This window comes from Polyodon spathula, chromosome 2 (assembly GCF_017654505.1).
Source record: "Polyodon spathula isolate WHYD16114869_AA chromosome 2, ASM1765450v1, whole genome shotgun sequence".
Lineage (NCBI taxonomy): Eukaryota > Metazoa > Chordata > Actinopteri > Acipenseriformes > Polyodontidae > Polyodon > Polyodon spathula.
The window spans coordinates 46720348-46742196 of NC_054535.1; the positions used below are offsets into that span (position 1 = coordinate 46720348).

Here is a 21849-nt window from a genome sequence, read left to right on the forward strand (position 1 = left end):
ATTCCAGCTAATGATACAAAACATATTTGTCCTGTAATAAACTATATGCATTTGTTTAAATGTAAAGTACTAAATGTACAGCATTAAAACACTGCTCATTACTTCACTGTTATTTTTCTTTCTTTTTTTCTTGCTCTTGTAATATGCTGTCATAGGCAAACATGAAACTCAGTTTATATCATGGCTCGCTTTATATCACAAATTATGCCTGCATGGTAACCATGATATAAAGCAGGTTAATCTGTAAAATAAACCATTGATCATAATAGTATATAGTGAGTTTTTAGAATATGTATTGTTATTAGCATAGTAGTACTGAGAATGCTAACAACCTTCTTTGCAGAAAAAACTCCAAACAGTATCCTGTTGTTACATTATTTACAAAGGATGAGCTGAATGTATATACTGACAAATTCAACATTTTCAAAAGCCACTTTCAAACAAGCTGGTTTTGATAAGAAAAAAAGACAATAATTCCCTTTTGTTTTACCTAGGACGCTGATATTTTTTTCTCTTTAAGTAAAGACGATCATGATGCATGGGACTGCTGATTTAATAATCTGGTGATATTTATGATAATGGCTTTTGTAACCTGCCAAACAATAGCAGTATTATGTTGCAAATATAATATTTCACGATCACATACAGAAGGATAATGGTTGATGGGCCATATGTTTTGTAACCTCTGGAATATGCTGACCGGCCAAATAAAAGGACAAAACAAAATTAGGGAACCCGCTAGTCTGCAATATGAGAAATGTACGTGGTCATGTGCCACACTTATTATTCACTAAACCTATATAAGCTGTGTGAATGTTGTGTGCAATTATTCAGCAACAACTATGAGAAACCAGGTCTCAGTGACTTCACAAGGGGTGTATGCTTATGAGATAGTCTTCTCCATAGATGTGTGCAATGAGTTCTGACAAGTAACAGACATACACTGGCCACAAACATTGACAAAAATAATGAGGCTTACAATAACCATCGTAGCAGAAATGACAGAACTCAGCTAACAGTTTGTACATTTTAAATGAAGCAGTCAATTGATAATGGACCTAAAACATTTTTTCTTTTGTTATGTAATTGTAAAAGACTATGAAGGTATCGGTAATGAGTTAAGCTTGACCCTCTGCTGAAACTGCCATCAGATTTCACTGAAATGTTTCAGATTTGCTAAGAATATGAACAACTGCAGGCAACACTGTGTGAAGGGGAGACACTTTCCCATCTGTCACAGCATTGAAATAGCAAGCTCTTTTGCATCTTCTCGTCGAAGCATATCTTACTTGTCACCACATACCAGCAGTTTCACTTGATTTAATTCCAAAGAGTGCTTCAACAAAGAAGTATTACAACAGAGCTACACCAAAGGCAGTGTTTCTGAAACCTGAAGAGATTTTGAGAATAGTGTGGATAGATAAAAAAAGAAGAGTTAAAAAGCTAAAACACAGTATAAAAAGAAAGGTCTTTCTGAACACTGTTCATTACATTTTGTGAACATTAATACCATACCATCAATAGGTAATGCCCAGTAGTAGAAGACACAGTCCATGTGTGCATTCTAATGATACCAATCAAACTGAGATGAAACTCAAGCCTTCAGATTCAGTCAGTGGCTGGTTTAGCACAGTCAGAAACACAGTCAGAAATCAGTCTCCACAGTTCCGACCTCTTGCTGGTAACCTCACAGCAGGCCCTGACAAGCACTGGTTGTCTTGAGTTCCAATACCTTTATTTGTGTATGCTTCAGTATGTTTGAATTAGGCCTGTGTCTTTTTATGGAGCTGGCGCATGGCTCAAGCATCTACATTTCACAGTACCGAGTAGCAGAATGCTTGATGAAATATGCCTGTTATATTTAGATCTATAACAAAAATGTCAATGTGAAAAAACAAGTTAGAAAAATGCAACAGCCATTTAAAGTGGTGATATCAAACGCAAAAGCCCAAGTTAGGAGAAGCAATTGGGGCAACCTTGTCAAACACAAAGCAGATACGCACAAATGGAAAGGTGCTGGGGCCCAACATTCACACAATTGTTGCTTCTCACTTGGCTTCTTTTTTTGATCACTCCACTTTACATTCAAATGCTCATTTCCTTTCATCTGGGTTGTAATCAGAATAAAGATGCTGAGACACATCCCAAGGAAAGTGCTCAACACAGACTGAAGTGTTCTTGGTCATCCTTACAAACACTAATACAGAGAGAAAGACAGACAGGGAATGGGAGGCGTCATCCACAAGCACAGACAAGTAGGCTTTGGGAAGACACACGGACAACATGCAGGTAAGGCACATGTAGATTAAGGCACACATGGACAGACATTTAGCCCATACATGCAAGAATACCTGAAAGAGCATGAAGCAATATATATAAATATGCTCAAAAGTCACATCTTTGCTTGATGTTTGACAAATTTGCCCCAGTTGCTTCTCCTAACTTGGTCTTTTGTGTTTGATATCACCACATTAAATGGCTGTTGCGTTTTTCTAACTTTTTTACATTGACAATGTTTTTGTTATAGATATCATTTCTTTTTTTTTACTTGATCAAATAATGAATAAAGCGAGGGAAAGCTATTCGAGAATGTGTATGGTAAATAGACAGAGAGACAAGACAAGAGAGTAATAAGTAGAGTAATATAAGAGAAATGAGAAAAGATTTGAAAGTAAAATAATGGTACAAGGGACTTTGGGCAATATTGAAAGTGTAAACGTTGTATTGTTTTAGTTGTAAATGTACATCCATGAGTGGTGAAAACAATATAACTGTTTTGATAGGTATTGATATTTATGTAGGTACAAAACAACAATGTTTATGAATGGTTAAAAAGGTACATATGCATGTCATTGCTAAAGGGTAGTATACCAACACATTTTAATGCAGAAGAAATCCCACTATTCTTCTTGTTATAGAGGTGTTATGAAGTTAGGCCAATGTAAGGCATTTGTAAAGCATTTAATCTCTTGATAAAAGGCTATGTCCATGTCCTTTGCATTTGTTGGCCATGGTTTGACTTCAATGAGTGCATCATTTGCATGCACCCATTTTCCAGTAGCACCCACAGCAAGAAGAGACACATATTGTCCTGAAGTAACACCCTTGGTGTATGATAATGGAAGATAATTTGTCATTCCTGTTGTCCACAGTAATTTTGCTCTTCTGCACAGCAGTAAACTTGACATTGTGTCGCTTTGTAACGGTCCTGTCTGGTTTGAATATATTTTATAAATGAGTTCTTCCAAACACATGGCATCTGTACCAGCAGTTACATGTAGAGGGTAAACATGCAACACCTGTCGGTTTGATGAGCAATAGTTACATATAGTACATAGAATATCATGACTTATTGTGACTGAAACCATGCAAGATATTTCAGGACAAATTTCAGACAATTTGGTGAGAAACTCTGCAACATCTTGCTGTTCACCTCTGCTAAAGGGTTGTCCTAAGAAGTGACAAATATCCACAGTAGTTAGAGATGCAGTGAATAGCAAGTGACAAAGCTCCTGATATCCTCTTGTTGACTGTGTTTTAATGAATCCTTCAGAGGCTGCAAGTGAAGAAGGAACTGCAATGTTGCATTTGCATAGCATGAGGTGAAATTTGGGTTGCTCAAGCTTCTGAATGGATGTGTAACTGCAAGTGTTCTTTTAGAAGATTGAGGCTTTTGCTGTTCCTGAACATTAGTGATGGCTCAGTTAATGAAACAATCTTTTACCTTGTGTCCCTTGTGCGTGTTGGTCTCCTTCAAGCTTATCAACTTTGGGCAATAAATCCCTCTGAGCCTATTGTACTCTGCAACTGCAGTTTGAAGTGCCTTAATGCAGGTGGGGTCAAAAAGTACGACCAATTACCACAGAACCTACATTCGACACACCTAACAGTATTAAAACTCCTGCTGAATATTTTATCTCTCTGTTTACTGCTGAAATGATCAACCACATTGTTGAGCAGACAAATCTGTATGTCATGCAGAATGACATAAATTCCACTTGCTTCACAAACCACGATGAAATCAAGCATTTCATTGGGATTGTCTTGTACATGGGTATGGTTTGTCTGCCATCACTTTATGACTACTAGGCTTTTGAAACATGAATTCCACAGGTTGCAGAAGTGATGTCTAGCGATCCATGAGCCTGTTAGGAGAATATGCAAGTTGTGTCCTACTAAGGTGAAAACCTACTGGAGGTGCAACAAATTCTTGGATGGTCAGTGAGCCCTTTGTATGTCTTCAGAAATAAACTGTTTTCTTTCATACCATACCAAGTAAGAAAGTAACTGAAAGTATGGAAAGGAGTATATTGTCATGAATTCATTACAATGTGGTTTTTTCTTTAGTTTTTATTCTTTTTTTATGGTTCAAGGTTAAATGTACTATGTTGCTGTACATACGTTTTTTTTTTTTTTAATGCAAAGCACTATTGTGTGTATTTGTTTAAACAGTTCTTTGTATTAAAAAAATGGCATTGAATTAGTTGTGTTTTATTTTATTGCTAATTTACATACTTATACAACTGAACTTCCAACCAGGCGTCTCTTTTTGAGCTAGGGGACACATTTGGCACCTATTTTTATTTTCTTAAATATTTTGAAAAATTAAAAAATTAAATATGCAGTCTACCTTATTTTCAGCAGTCTTTCATGAAGTGAGAAAAGAGAACTTCTATCAAGTCAGATTTTATGTGTGTCCTATAAAGGGTTAAGTGGGGTTGGCATTGCAAGGGAGATGATAGGAGGTTTCACAGTTCCAATCGAGTAACAGTTTTCTAAGCATTATTTGTGAATGCTTATTCACCATTGCTACAGCCCTGTTAGAAAATTGACTTCCCTGCATTTAAAAAAAAAAAATATTCATAATTTAATCATAAAATCACAATTTACAAGATTAAATACGCTACTATATTCTTCCTGCCATAATAGGGTCACACAACTGCGATACTGCACGTCGATTGGCTCAGTGGATATGTTGGATTTTGCTAAATTAGAAGCCTGGCGTATAGTGAGTAATGGATAGAAACGATCATTTGAGTTGTATTTAACATGGTGTATATATTGTTTTGAGGATAAAGGACACTGAACATCAGAAAGGAGGCACTGTTAGATGAATGATCCTGCTTTTAGCTCATTTTGGTGCAAATAGCATATGTCATGTTTCCATCTGTCTGCGGTTATTGTTATATATACAATATATATATATATATATATATATATATAGACGACGATTATATATATATATATATATATATATATATATATATATACACCCGATTGTGGCATTTGTGTATGTGGATATCCGTCCTGTGTGTGTCCCTGTCTGCGGTTAGGTATTGCCCTTTCAATTCGAAGACGACCACCATTGACATTGGTTTGGGGATATTCCTGCCCTTCGGGTAGGTATTGCTGAGCTCTTTATACCAGAGCTGCTGAAAGGCCCCTTCCTGTGATGACGCACTCGGTCTCGTCTACTGAGGGAATAAAACTGTAATTTGCAGAAAGATCCTCCTCTTTTTCCCTTTCAAGAAGGTAAGGTAAAACCTGTGTGTTTAGCTGAGTGTGGATAAGGAAATAGCTTCTCAAGTCGAATTGAGTCTTGTTATATTTCCCTTGCATTCGTGCTGAAAGCTGGCTTGCCGCTTTCCTGGAATCAACGACTTAAAAGACAGAGTCCTTTCTGTCTTTCAGCGGCCTCCTCGCTTGTGTGGTAGGCCGCTCTTTTTTTTCTGTCTGTCGTATGTGAGCAACTGCCTGTGCAGACATCCACAAATGATTGTCTTTTCTTCTTGAGAGTACGTGTCCTCCTCGGGGCTAGGCCTTGTCGTATCCCCGCTGTCGAGGAGACCCACGCCCGCCACCTTGGTGAGTTGGGCCTTGTAAACAGTGTACTCTCTCTCTATCTCTCTCTCCTGTAAGCGCACATGTCCTCCTCTGGGATAGGCCTTGCCATACCCCTGTTGTTGAGTGACTTCCCCCGCCGCGATCTCCTCCACGGGGCTAGGCCTTCCTATATCCTCGCTGTTAAGTAGACCCTGCTGGCTGCACAGGCCCGCCACCTCGATGAGTCAAACAAACTGTATTTCACTGTGTTTATTATCTGCTTAAACTCGCCCACCGCGGCTTCGGCCTACATCCCCCCTCCTCTGGTACACGCTACATGCTGACCAGGCATGTGCTGACCATGTGGTTAGGGTAGGCACATTGCGTAGTGGCCTCCCCAGTGCTGCGGTACCGCGGCACACTCATAATCCGTGATACTATTATCTCGGAGCACAGGTGCTTAGTATAAGCTACACACGGTGCCCAGCACCTCAGTGGTAGTGCACAACAATGCTGCACGATTCGCAGTGCTCGGTTCGTACAGTGCACATCAGCACATGTGCTGATACCTCTGCCACTCCAGTGCAATTACACACGGTACGCAGTTCACGTAGTGTACGGTACCTGATACGCATAGCACTTGTGACGCACAGTGCAAACAGTGCACATGGTGCACGTTGCACTAGTTGCGTTGGCACTAGTCAACTTACACACAGTGCTGCGCAGTACCCAGTGTAACAGGGTACTCAGCACAAGCTTAGTATACACACAGTGCTGCGCAGTACCCAGTGTAACAGGGTACTCAGCACAAGGTTAGTACCCTTGCTGCAACACCAGTGGTTGTACACACTATGCTGAGACTTCCAGTGTTCGATGCAGTTTAAACAGTGCCCCAGTACAGTTTAAATAGTGCCCCAGCAAGAAAGGCCTATGTTGGGGTTTCATCCCTGCACGGCCTGCAACGCTAGCATGCAGACCCTCTGTATGCGCTGTTTAGGCTTGCCACATGCCACCATGGCCCTCGAGAGGGACGGGGCTTGTAGCATCTGTTAGGCCCTTCAGCCAAGACTGAAGGAGGTGCGGCTAGAGAGAGCGAAAAGAGCAAGCTCCAAGTCCTCTAGGGCCGGATCGCCAGCGGCTCGGAGCGCCCCAGATGACCTGTCCCAGGGACCGCTGTTGGGTTTTCCCGATGCACAGGTTGCCCGCAGTTGCTCCCCATCTCCATAAGTTAGACGGGTGAAGCGCTCCAAGCAGGCAAGAGACATTATGGACCTCAAGGCCCAGATGAACCAGGTCCTGGAGCTCTTGGCTAGACAGGCACCACGGGCCTCTGCCCAGGTCGCACAGCATCAATCGTCATACCCTCCCTCTCCCATGGGAAGGGTGGGCAGGCTCATATCAGCTGGCACAGGAGGACACGCTGTCCATAGTGGCCTCGGGTGACGGGGCATCAGCCGGCAGGCAGAGGGAACGCAGGTCATTGTCAGTCCAGAAACCAGTGTCAAAGGAGAGGTTTTCAGGGCCAGCTCCCTAAATACTAGCTCCAATCTGCCCAGCCCCATCCTTGGCAGCCCTAGTGGGGTCCCTGAAAGTCGGTGGCCTCAGACACCCTTTTCGGCACAACAGGTGCTGTACTGGTGCGCTTGCATCTCAGACTCCTTCAGTTTTATTTGGGACCTCATCCCTTTTGAGGCATCACAAATACTTTCGTACTTCTGAAAGAAGTGACTGCCTTGTTGTGCAAGCGAGCCATTCGTCTCGTAGACCCCATCTCCCATGGAGAGGGGTATTACTTGAGGTATTTTCTGGTACCCAAGAAAGATGGCAACTTTTGCCCCATCTTGGACCTGAGGTTTCTCAATGGATTCTTAAAAGGAGGGTCCGAATGCTGACACACTGTCACATCCTCCAGTTCTTTCGGCTGGGTGACTGCTTCACCACCGTGGACTTAAGGGACGCATACTTTCATGTTCCCATTAAAAAAAAAGTGCGTAGACGCTATCCCGGCTCCCCTATGGCTGCAGCTGATCAGAGTACTGATCTGTTCCCAGTCGCGAGAGGGAGCACTGGCCAACACGACAGTTGTGTCGGAGCATCTGGTCAGGCTGGGCCTCACCAGAAATGATGCAAAGAGTCGGCTTACACCAGTGCAGTGCACCACGTACCTGGGGATCTGGCTGGACTTCACTACGATGCGTGCATACCTGTCAGACGACAGGGTTCCAGCTATACAGGAGTGCCTCTCCTTGTTTAAACAGGGATCGCAGGTCACCCTCAGATTGTGCCAAAAACTGCTGGGTCTGATGAGTTTCACCTCAATGCCAAACGTGACAGACACCGTCGACTGACATCCCTGCACACAAACATGCTGGAGTTGCAAACGGTGTCTCTTGCTCTCCACCACTTCCTCCCAGTGCTGAGCGGTACACATGTGCTGATCCGAAAGGACAGCACAAAAGTGGTGGCATATGTCAACCACTAGGGAGGCCTACGGTCCCCCTGGGGTTCCATCGCATAGCTTTCAAGCTGCTGATATGGGCTCAGAGGAATCTGCTGTCCCTACAGGCAACGCACATTCCTGGAATGGTGAACTGGGCAGCAGACCTCCTCTCCAGGAGCGGCCCGCATCCGTCAGTGGTGACTCTACCCTCAGACGGTGGAGCGCATTTGGGAACAGTTCGGGAAGGCGCAGGTCGATCTCTTCGCTTCAGCAGAGATAACGCATTGTTGCCTGTGGTACTCCCTCCACTCGGCGTAGACGCTCAAGTGTTTCTGTACTCTTTCCCGCCTATACCACTGCTCCCGGCTTTTTTCGAGAAAGTCCGGTTGGAGAAAGCGTCAGTTCTCTTACTGGCCCCCAAGTGGCCCAGGAGAATATGGTTTTCGACCCTGTGCCAGCTGTTGCATGGCCATCCCTGGGAGACTCCACTTTGTTTGGATCTCTTCAGTCAGACGAAAGGCTCTCTTTGGCACCCAGAACCAGGCAGGTTCCAGTTATGGGTCTCGCCCATGAAAGGGACTGCTGGTTAGCCCTAGGGCTATCAGACGTGGTTGTGAAAATGATGCAGAGCGCTAGGGCAGACTCCACTAGGTCATTGTATACCTGTAAGTGGAAGTATTTACAAACTTGGTGTCTTGCTGGGAACCATGACCCCATTACTTCCCCTATGCAAGTCATTTTGCAGTTTCTGCAAGAACTGCTTGATGCTGGAAGATCACCTTCCACCTTGAAGGTGTATTTAGTGGCTATCTCTGCTTGCCATGTCCCCGTAGATTCTTTGTCTCCAGGTGCACAGACTACCTGTTTCCTTAAAGGTGTACAATGATTACGCCCTCCTAGGAGGACTGTTCTCACCGAATGGAGCCTTAATATTGTACTAGAGGCTCTCACGAAGGCTCCGTTTGAGCTCTTACACTCCACAGAGCTGTAAGAGAAGACTATGAAGACAGCCTTCCTCTTGGCTATCACCTCTGCTAAGTGGATTAGTGAGTTGTAGATGCTGTCTGTACACAGCTCCTGCATGCATATTTGGGAAGATGCCAGTAGGGTGTCGCTGTGCACCAACCCCACTTTCCTCCCCAAGGTGATTACAGCCTTCCACATCAACCAATCTGTGGAATTGGAATCTTTTCATCCCCCTCTGTTTACTGCTACGGAGGATGAGAGATTGAATTTCCTCTGCCCAGTGCGGGGATTGAGATGATACATGCATAGGACAAGAGCTTTGCGTCTGTCACGGAACACGAAACACGGATCCTAGGACAGCCCCTCTCAGTCTGTCACACTGGATTGTGGACACAGTCTTGACTGCATATAATGGTGCTGGCTTACCCCCTCCGGGTAGGGTAGCCGCACACTCCACTAGAGGTTTGGTTACATCTTGGTCCCTTTTCAAGTGTGCCTCGATGTCTGACATTTGTACTGCAGCTAGCTGGGCTACGCCGCATACTTTCTCCAGGTTCTATCGTATTAATGTGGTAGACCCTGCATTGCCTTCTGTGGACACAAGGGTACTTGAGGGTATAAATTCTCACCGCTAACCTCTGGGTTGGGCTGTGTTGTGCATCTCTCATGTTCTGCCGTTCCTTCTCCCTCACGACGACTTTGGTATACGTTATCCCATACACATTTAATAAAACAACGTTCATTGCCCGACATAATATTGTGGTCTAGCTCATTTCCCTTTGGTATGCTGTCTGCCTGATCCCACCCCAATCAGAAAGAATCGGTGCCCCTCACAGGTGATAGAACTTCAATTTTGAAAATTACAGGTAGCTATTCTTTCTTGTGTGAAATATTTTATAAGTTAACACTAGGCTATACATTGCAAGTATTAATAATAATAACCATTTTGGTTGCTTTACCAGCTGTAGTATGAATCTGACTCTCTCTCTCTCTCTCTCTCTCTCTCTCTCTCTCTCTCTCTCTCTCTCTCTATCTCTATATATATATATATATATATATATATATATATATATATATATATATATAATATAATTTTAATTTATTCTTGTTGTTATATTCAGTACATTCTAAACGAGATTGCTCATATCCAAACTCTGTTGCTTTAAATGGTAACCTAGTTTAATATCATCTCTGGAGTTTCAATCTTGTTTTAGACTTTTAATTAAAGATGATTATAAGGTTTTTTTTTTTAAAGCTTCATTTTTCCTTTTTTGCAAGAATATTCCAGGCAGATTAATCTTTGTAATCACGATTATTTTAAAATATGGAATAGATAATTAAGTCAATTTACAAAAGTTACAATTGTTCAGCACTGCCATTTGAACATTAAAATCTAAACAGTATGAAAATAATATTGTTACAGTACATTTCTGTCTCCACTTAGGATGTTTACTCCCTCTCTGTGGATAAATGTGGAATTTACACTAATGAGCTGTTAAAAAAAACAAAAAAACATTATTTAGGTTGCAGTATCATTAATTAATTTGTAAATTAGACCTATTTTAAGGAGGAGACGAGTTCATGACCTTATCAACATACAAAATAAAAAAAATTTAAAAAAAAAGCTGGTAAGTTTAAAAAATGAACGCATTTCAACAACTGCCCAGTGGCGCAGCAGGCTAAGGCCGTGTGCTCTTCAAGGATGTCATGTTTTTTTTTGTTTTGTTTTTTTTTTTTCTGTGGTATGTGCCTGCTTTAAAACGTAAATACATTGTTTAATATAAATGGTGTGGATATCAAACTGCTTGTGTGATCCCTGGTTTATTTTGACGTTGACCAACATGTGGAGTCACATGATTGGTAGATGTCCAGTTATTTAGCTTTTCTGTTTGAATAGTTGCTAAGCACTCTTAAAAAAACTCTTAAACGGAAGGAGAAAAACAATTTTACCTTAGTTTGACGACTTATATCTCATTGTGTATAAGAGGTATTTTTTTTTTTCACATTTGATGTTGGAAAGTTTCCGACTTTTGGTACTGGTACAGATGGTAATTCTAAGTGATTTAGTTTTGCTGCTGCAATCTAACTTATACGAGGAACTACCGTTTTTCTCAATATTGAAGAAATTACTCAAGGGGTAACACTGCCATATGCTATTCTTATTTCTTTCAATTCTTTCATTCTATCTATCAGTGAAGTATATCCGTTTTAATCCTATATAAACTGCCCGGTCACTTTATTATTTTGCCACTTGGTGAACGCCCATTTAGCTTCATGACTCAGAGTCTTTGGAATTCTCTCCCAGCTTTGGTGTGTGATGCTCGCTTTAAATCAACACTCAAGACCCACCTGTTCTCTTTTGCTTTCCATGCTCCTTAAGCCTGATATCTGCTATTAGCTGCTGTGTTGCTGCTTCTATTTCACATATGTTACTATCATGTACTTTCCACTGTATTTAATGTATTATGCATTGTTTTGTTTTGTTTTTTTACTGTCTATCATGTATTATGCATTTCTCTGTATTTAAAGTATTATGGATTTTCTTGTTGTTACTGCATCCTGTAAAGCTCTTTGTGATGGTGGTCCACTATGAAAGACGCTATATAAAATAGATTGATTGATTTCCCTGGTGTTGGGTGTGTTCTTCTGGTATACCCTTGGTTCCTTGATTACTCTGGTATACTGAATGAATGCCATAGTTTACTTGAACATTTTTAATTTAGTCCACCCAACAATTTTGCATGTACCCTGATGCTGATGGCTACTGTTTTGATGTTTTTTGAGAAGCATGACAGATACATAAAGCATCTTTCATGGCAATCACAATTCCCTATCAAGCACGTTTGGGATGAATTTGAACAATGCTTTTTTTCATCATTCTCTGCCTACATGTCTACACCAAATATTAAATATAAAGAAATAATCCCTCAGGACACCGCCCAGCATCTTGTTGATGGTACCCTGAGGGATTCATTCAATTATTAATATTTAGTCTGTGCCACATCATGTCAGGACGAATGGTGGCCCTACTTTGTAGTAGGTATTCGTCCTAATAATGTGGTTAGGCAGTGTAGCACCATGTACATTTTAAGTTTAGTAGCATGAAATACATATTTGTATGGGGGAACATAGTATTAGAGAAAAAAATATGATAAACGCTGTACTCTATTCCACTGCCAGGTCTCTTAAATCTTTCCATATAATGTTCTGTTCAGTGCTACAATTTCCTTTATGAGTAATTTCCCCATGAAAGTGTTTCCAAAGTTTCTGGACCACACTTCACAAGTCACATTTCAAATGTAGCTATGCTAGGTTGAGTGTGTAAAGCTGGCTTTATGTTACAGATGCATCTGTTATAGAATTAAGCGATAGTTTCCGTCCATGAAGGCTCCTGTTGTAGTTCACCGCAACCAGAGTTACGCATCCCAAGGTGATGGCACTAGCAAAAGTCAAGGTCAATTACCACAAGACAGAGCCTTCATTGAGAGGGCATGATTGCAATTAGAAAAATATTTTTTCATTCTTTTCTTTAAAAAAAATAATATTTTAAAATTTAGATTTACCTTGAACTTGTAATGATCCAGTGGGTACCCTTCCGCTGAGTTTTAGGAAAATAGTCCCAAAAATGTTCATAAAAGATCACATAAATAATTAGAGGAAAACAAAAAAAAATCTTTTACTTGGCAGAGTTCCTTATAGTTTATCTGGACAGTGTCAGATATCTGTATGGAGCAATATTACTGAACTGTCTGTGTCTCGGTTTGTTGTTGTTGAAAGATGCTGAGCTCTTGTCGAGCTGACAGGCTGGGATTGATTGATTGACTGGTTGCTTTCGCCAGTGCAAATTATTAATTGGCTGGTTTTGGGGAATAATAAATTAAATTTGGACCAATTGTGTCTCTGTTTAGTATTTGCTGTCTAATAGATGTGAACTGAGCTTTCATTATGGCGAGTCAAAATGAAAAAGCCGACACTTACACAGATTGATTTTAAATTTGATTCAAAGTTAATGCTGTGACATTTTAGCAGGCATCTACTTTAAGAATGTTACATTATGATATGGTTAAGTTTTCCCAGTGCACTAATGTATGTTTTTTTATAGGTCCATTCATATTTTTTCTTCGACAGGTTTGGATGTGTGGCGGCAGTATGTATGATGTTCCTTGTTCCAGAGTTGGGCACATCTACAGAAAGTATGTCCCCTACAAAGTGCCATCAGGAACCAGTTTAGCAAGAGTAAGTGATAAACAAACAAGAAAAATCCCACATGGAAACGCAAGTGTGCCTTAATCTGCATGCATCCCAGTAATTATGCTAGGGAATTCATCCTATACAGTAGATAACATCTTTGCATGAGCGCAACAATTTCTCATAAAAATGGTTTTCCATAAACACAAAGAAAACATTAAATAACTAAAAAATTGATATAATACAAATTAATTTGCTCTTTATACATTAAAAATAGTAGGCTAAGGTCATGTATTGCCTTTAGGTGCTGTAATAACTCAAAATCTAGTATGTGAAATATTGAGTTAAGGAAGAGTAGCTGTTGTATATTGCTGCAGGAGCATATGATTTGTCTTTTTAATAAAAGAACCTGAAGCGAGTTGCTGAGACATGGATGGATGAGTACACTGAATACATCTACCAGCGGCGGCCTGAGTACAGACATCTCTCAACTGGTGACCTGTCAGCACAGAAAGAACTGCGCAAACAGCTCAAGTGTAAGGATTTCAAGTGGTTCATGGCAGCAGTGGCCTGGGACCTACCCAAGTACTACCCTCCCGTGGAACCATTACCAGCTGCCTGGGGAAAGGTAAGCAAATAAAGCATGATGACCTGTCGATAAACTCAGCTGTCATGTTTAAAGGTATTGTATGTGTAGGTGATTCTTCTTTTTGCCCCCTCTCTCTATTTCATGATTTCTCATACACCACTGCCTGCTAAGTATAGGCAGGGGGTGGTACGTTGGAGCAGGTAGAGCTTCAAAGCTAGCTTGGCTCAGCAGCAAACATTGGCACTGAACTAGTACTTAAACTATGTACTTCTGATTCATCACTCCCCTACATTGGACAGTTTCCAGATCACGTACCGTCATTGTTGCACTTGAAAAAGTGACAAGATGGTCAGTCCACTGAAGCACAGTGCATTCGTATGGCGAACCACCACACTTGCTGGCAGCTGGTGTTTATAAAGCTTTAGGTCAGAGAATTTAAAAAGCTGTGTGATTTGTGAGGAGTGTTTTTGCTCTCCTGTGCATTTCCCCAGCAGTGTGTTAATTACTTCTTAGTAGCTAAAACATTGCATTCCCTACAGATGCCTGCTGTAGAGAAGACATTTGAAATCAGGTCATAATGAGGAAGTGTCGTACGGTTTGCCTATATTTACTACATGACTAGAGGAGGCCAATAAATGATACTGGTATTAAAACAAAACCTTAATTCCAATAAACTGTAAGTGATCTATTTTTAAAAGTGACTTTTAATTGCTCAGTACTTCTCATGGGAAAACAATTGATGACCTAAAAAGATATTTTGAATTTGCTGACATTGTTTCTTTTTGTCAATGGACAGCTGGCATACGATAATAGCAGTAAGACCACATAACTATCCAAGGCAGCAATTACCATACATTTTTGCTTCAGGTCTCATTTATTAAGTATAAAAAGTACCATTGTAAAATTAAGACCCCATTCATCTATGCAGCTTTGTAACAGACAGCAGGATTGCAAAATTCCCAAATAATTAATGTACTGGTCAGTGATTAAAAGAGACTGTGGCAATTAGATATTTGTATTAGAGCCACAAGGAATAGCAGAACTGTGACATATGCTTATAAAATCTGGGTTTTGCATCATTATATGACAAATCCCTTGCAGCCTGGGACCTAATTCCACCAAGCTGTACAAAAGCCTGTAAGTGATTTTTATTTTGCTAAAGTTCTTTTCTTCTTATGTAACTGCACTTGTTTTAATGTTTACATGATGCCTGCTGTTTACATATCTCTCCTGAGTTAGTTTGGAGGTTGCAGGCAGGTTGAATAATAATTGGACATTCCACGATTGGGAGAAAATAATCAATATCTCCCCAAAAATAATTTTGACAAGAATATTCACTTAGTGCTGTACATTCCAAAAAAAACATTATCTGATCATGCCCTTGTAGCTTTTAGTATAAGAGATAAATAAGAATGTCATTAAACAGAGCTGGGTGTGTAGGTTTAAACTCCAGTTGTGAAATACGCAATCCTGGATTTCTAGTAGGCACAAATGGCCAATTACTAATTATGTAGTTTGTCAGTAATAACTCAAAAAATCCATACCTTAGGAAGAATAAAGTAAGTGCATGTGAAGCCTGTTAGAAGATGTATGCCTGGCAAATGCCTAATTTTACTTTCAAATTGACAGCTTCATATCCTGAATTCTTCAATCTCAACCCATCACCTTGTCACTTGTGTGACATATTCAACAATGAAAGATCTTCATCAGGAATGCAGCACCATTTCCAAGGCAGTTGAATTCTTGCTCTGAAATTGGTTTCATACTGCATTCCAAACAGCTGTGGTAAAAGAGAGCCTGCATAAACAGACTCCCTTCCTCCTTCTGATGCTTCAGGCTGTGACTGACTTTTGTGACCTGTCCCCTTTTGTCTGAATTCAAATAGCATGTAGTACTTCACAGTAATAACTTTAATCTGGCTTTGAAACTCTGAAGTCCTTCTAATTTGTTTGAGGGTTCCCAGGACCCTGACATAAGTAAAAATCAAAGAGATATATCTTTAAATATATTTACTGTACATTCATTTGGTTGTTACAGTTGCTAACAATAATTTCCAATATTTCCCAACCAGTCCTCCCATATTTTAAACGGATTTACTGTTTGTAATTTTCATTTAACTATAATGGATGGAATTTAACGATGGCAGTATCTTGTGTGAAGTTTACCATATGTCTTCAGCCAAACACAAGAAACATTTTACTCCAAATCACTATTAGCAGTATGTTTTTTGGAAAAAGAAAAACAGTCCCAGTACACTGACCAAACTTAATTTATATTTTCATTGAATTGTAAGTAGTATTTCCTTACTGATTTTAGAATTGTAAAGTGACATGACTTTAGACTGCAATATAAATAGGCATTTAAAATTACTGTTAGTTTTATTTCGTACTGCACATCACAAACAAATATGCAAAACAATTAAAAACAAAGCATTAGTATCACACTGTTATAATATACACACGTATTGCACAATAACACAAAGCAAATTAAATATCTACTTGCTGAAGCGGTTTTTATTTTAACAAACAAGGTGTTCATGTGTGGCACCAATGCACTAGGAGAAGTCACAAGGCAGTGATGTCAGCTCCCTAGCAACAAGCCTCTTATATTGGGAATGGATTCTTTCAATGCAGCGGGTTTGTGCATTTGAGAAAGGAGAGGAAGACTCATGAAATTAAGTGTCGACTGAAGTTGATGAGAAGCAGTTACCCTCCGCAGTACGTGTGTTGCTTTGCATATGAAAAATGAGAAAAAGTGGGCTGTGAAGATGACTTATACTGGACCCTGACGCCCCAGAAAAGATGAGGGAGTGGTTCTACAGTATTTGTTAGCCTATTTGTTTTTCTTTGGGTCTCTCGCTATATCGCAGCCCTCAATATATAGTGGATTAATACTGGAACCCGAAAATCGCTATACATCAAGTGGGTGATGTAACAAAAAACGTTTTTGAAGTTCATACTGCATACAGTAGTTCTAAAAGTCTTTTTGTTGTCCAGCTCTCTGTGCGGCTTGCTCACTGCTGTATAATCCAGTTTATATCCTGGCCGTCATATTTGCTTACATTGTCAGAAAACAGTAACAGTGACGTTTTAATCACCATTTTGGTGTTTGGAGCATCTTCCTTTTGTAATGTGTTTTGTAATTCATTTGTTGTTAAAACAGAATCGGTATTCAGCCATTTTCTCTTGTTGTGAGTGCAGGGGAGAAGGAAGGAAGATGTGAACATCATCACAGACGGAGACTATTGCCTGGTGATGTAAGGATATCAGGGCAATAGTTCAATGTATTTTTGCTCTGATGATGAGGTTTTAACCAATCACAGGCCAGGATTTCCAACCACTGATTCATATATATATATGACTTCAACAAATTTCCCAGTAGATGCTAATCCACCCAGGCATTTTTGTAATTTCCTTCTGCAATTCTTGCAGCAAGTTTAGAGTAAGCCCTATATTTTTCTTTTTGAACAAATTTGTGAAACCAACAGTTTATTTTTACTTTTTCATGTCTAAAACAAATCTTGCCCTTTAAATTAGGTTTCAGGGATTTTACTTCAATTCTATACACTATCAGAGTTTTCGCACATACTTTTTTTATTGATACTATATATATGTCCAGATAACTTTTTAATATTCAAGAAAATTACACAGGCTCATTTAATTTGAAGTTTTACGAATCAGAGCAGTGTTAGTACTCTTTTGGTTTATTAACTGCTTTAAAAATTGGATTGGTTGGTTGCGCAGAGCACCATAAATCCCAAGTAAAAAGCAGTCTGGGCGATCCAGTGCTTTACAGGTTTAACAGCATTAGTACTTCAATACAGTAATACAAATATGTTTATTATATATTTAGCCTTTAGACTATGCATGCATAAAACTAAAAAAACCACCGCTATTAAAGATCTAATATAATTCTATATATATATATATATATATATATATATATATATAATATATAATATATATATATATAGTTATAATCAGAATCTGATTTGTATTAAATATATGGAATATCGTTACACAGTTATATTTTCTCTATAATTTAATGTTTATATACGAATTGAAGGTCATATACCTAACTACATCACATCCTAGTATATATGGGAAATGTAGGTTTTATTCTTAACAGAAGTTTCCGTTAAGCTGCAGAGACTTGTGAATACGACCAAAGAGCAATGAGTTTTTCAGAGAGCCTCAGAGCATGGATCACACAACCTGTAGTTAGCAAGTCGCATGATATCGAATGGGGTCTTGCTCTGGGCTTATAAAGGATTTTGCCTCCATTGAATATATCAGAAATCCCAAGTAAATCTAATCATCACTCAGCCTTGACATTTCTTATCTTTTAGTTAATTATACATTCTAGAAGAATCCGGTCAACTCATTTTTCAAAACTGATTGGACATAACTTAAAATATTAGAACATGATTTCATCGCTGTCTTTTTCCAACTCCTCCTTTTTTTAAAAAGGCATGTGGACCAAAGTTCACAGAATCCTTGCCATAATATAACACAAGTATATGTGTATATAATGCTAGATGATTTTTATTATGTAACACCAGATCTATTTAATTCCATTAACCTCTTAGCTGCATATTATGTTACCTTTTCAGTGTGTTGTCAATGGGTCAGTTTAACTTCATATATAAATGTGTGTTAACAAAGTGTAGAACAAAAAGACTATAGGGGTTTATCACAAGCCTTTGAATAAGCATACAGTGGTCAGTTCAGTTATTTCCATTTAAATGTAAGCTATAATGAAACATGTTAAATATAATAGCCTTATATTAACTTGTACCATGCTTGGACTAAGCTTGCCCTCTCTTTCGTTTTCTAAAAGTTTGCCTGTACAAGCAGGTTTCAGACACCCTGTTTACTTGCCAAGGCTAGGGTTTTAATTAATATGAAACTCCACTGTAAGCACTTTTCCAAATTCACCGCATGAAGTCATTTTTTAGGGTTTATAATCTTTTCAGATTATACAAAAAAGCTTACATACTAATTTTTATAACTAAGCTTATTTTCTTATAATATGAGATACATACTCCTGTCTTTCTTAAAGCACCATTGATTATCATTCAAGGTTGGCAAATCCTGCTTTCAAGAGCCAACACAGAATTTTGCTTTGAGGTGCCAAAGACTAAGCCTTATCATTTGAAGGTATAAAGCCCTTCCAGAATTATACTGTGTGTCTGAGACAAACACCTACAGAAAAACGCAGACCCCAAAATTATTTATTTCACTTTCAAACTGTACAGCTTTTTCTGCAAATTACGTTTATTACTGCACTAAAATCTTTACATAAACTAAACATGTATATTCTTTGGTTTAATTGATATTGTAATGTTTAAAAGACACTTTGAGTTTAGTTGGAGAAATTGAACTAATTCTTAAATTGATTTAATTAAATGAACATTATTTCAAATGTGTCTTAACAATGTATTTACAATATTGTCATTGCCATGCATCTGTTATAGTAACTTTTCATATGTTCTTTCAACATGTTACATTATATAGCATTATAAGATGTATTTTCTAATTAAGTTACTTCAGTATAACAGTTGCTCCTAGCAATGGTAATATTATGTTACTCTGATCTGTTATGACGTAATTTAAGCTTTCAATGGAAGGTCCAGTTATTTACATCTGAATACAGGCCACTGTTAACATATTATAATGGTATAGTGTTATAGTGACTGAACTAAGTCTGACATTCTTCACTGTTCATACAAAATCCAGTTAAAGAAGGTTTTAAGACAACCTTTGCTTTTTGCCAATTTTAGGCTTGATTTAATATGAAACACTATCTTAAGCATTTTCCAATACTATTTCAAACCAATATCCAACTTAACGTTATAACACATCCTACGCTTTCCATTCTCATCTCTTTCTGCCAGGTTCTAATTAATTTCTGTTATATATAGAAAATGATTATTTCTAAGACAAACACCTATCTTCTGTTATCTGAAAGGTTATTAATATTAACAAGATCGCCCATTATAGAGAGGATCTTGGCTTTTAAATCGCTGACCATCAAAAACCCCTGCTTCATCGGCCAAAACCAATGAGTCACTTTCAACACTGCCTACAGTCACAGTTTATTCTTTAAATGTTTTTATAACATGTAGTTCTAATTCAGATATGTCAATATAGCAATCTCTTAGAAACTGCAATTCTATTTTACTTCATTGATATACACAGAAGGCAAGAGGCTAATTTTTAATTATTAACATTAATTGAATATTTAAACTTAGGACTGCTCATACATTTACTTAATGCTATTATATTAGGTTTCTTATTTATTTAAATACTTTTGTTTTTTTCTTACTATAATCAAACCTATTTTGATTGCTTCTGGCATATTACTGAGGTCCATAGATTCTGCCATACTGCTCTCGCTGCTCTTGAGTCCAGTTAAAAAAGATGCTTTTACTTGATAAGGGAGGTTTTTTGGGTCAGTTTCTGCTCTCAGTGAGTCGGTTTCTGCTCACAGGTGTGGGTGACAGTCTTTAAGTCTGACACCTGCAAAAACTTAAATCTTGTTAGCTCTCTCTGCATTCTCATTCCCATCATCAGTGGGCAAACACATTTTAACTGAATCTGGGTCCATCAAAGAACCACACACCCTTGCAACTAAGGAGTTCCATGCAAAAGGATCTAATGACTTATAGTACAAAAGGGACGTGACCGAACCATCTGTGACAACACGGTTGCTAAACCCTGGTGCTGAGGTCGGTAGCCCACAGCAATATACAAGAGACCACTGGCCCAATTTCTAGTTATGCTAATTTGATACATGTCTGAGTACAAACATTACTTTTTGTTATATCCATGACAGACTTAAGGCTAGTGTACAATGAGTTGCATCTTGTTGCTAAGGGTCACAAATGTCTTGGCTTAAAGCAATCAGTTATCCGATGACCAAACACAAAGATAACAAAAGTGTAAAGGATGAAAAAAATATATTTCTGTGCTTAATGGCTTTGTTATTTATTTATTGCAAAAGGTAACATTTTTTTTAATTTGTAGTATTTTATTTTTTGGAATAACTTACTTATAAAACAACTAAACTATGAAGCACTATCATTTTATGAGTCAATGGCAATAATTTGAAGCATTGAATAAACGGTGTCACGTAAAAAACAATAATGAATGAAGAGGTCTCTAAACCCCTCGTACTGTATGCCTATTTTTTTTCTATTTGGTCAAAGACCTTGCCAGGATTACTTCCAGCAAACCTGAGTTGATAATAAAGAATAGCTTGGTATGGCCATTAGTTATTGTGGAAGGTTTTGCAAAATTAGGTCTCAAATGGGATCTTCACTGCTGAAGTCTCGTGAACATAAAGTACAGCTTTCCGACATGTTTCCATGTAAAAAAAAAAACTTTGTTTTTGATCAATTTGTGTTGCCTTTTAGCATGAGGTTTACGGTTTACCCATCTTTTTAAGTCGTACAATGTTTCTATAACGTGAGGAATGTGCGCGATATGTACACACAGTATCACACGGTATGAAGGTGCTCATGACAATGGAGAAACCCTGCCAATGATTCACATTCTATCAAGCTGTGAAAGAGAATATCTTCCCTGCAGAAAGCTTTTCTTACATGCTCATTTTTTTTATAATTTGTTTCAGACAATCCTCCACTAGTAACTGGTATAACATCACATAGTTTTAGTCTGACAGCAGCTGGAAATGTCGGTAACAATATAAATACCACACTGCTTGTGTAATTTAAATACACAAAGTAAGTATTGATTTATTTATTTAATTCTTTATCCAGGAAAAAAATCCTTGAGATTGAGGTCTCTTTTACAAGAGTGTCCTGGCAAGATGACCAGAA

The 21849-nt window shown here is 38.7% G+C and overlaps 1 protein-coding gene across 1 annotated transcript in view; it reads left to right on the forward strand.

Moving 5' to 3' along the window:
• LOC121326690 (polypeptide N-acetylgalactosaminyltransferase-like 6) overlaps positions 1-17266 on the forward strand; it is a 68954-nt gene extending 51688 nt beyond the window's left edge. The window contains exons 5-7 of the mRNA XM_041270066.1: positions 13358-13465; positions 13824-14045; positions 17207-17266. Of these exons, the coding sequence (XP_041126000.1) occupies positions 13358-13465; positions 13824-14045; positions 17207-17266 (390 nt within the window). The remainder of the gene's footprint in view (positions 1-13357; positions 13466-13823; positions 14046-17206) is intronic.
• The last annotated feature ends 4583 nt before the right edge of the window (positions 17267-21849 follow it).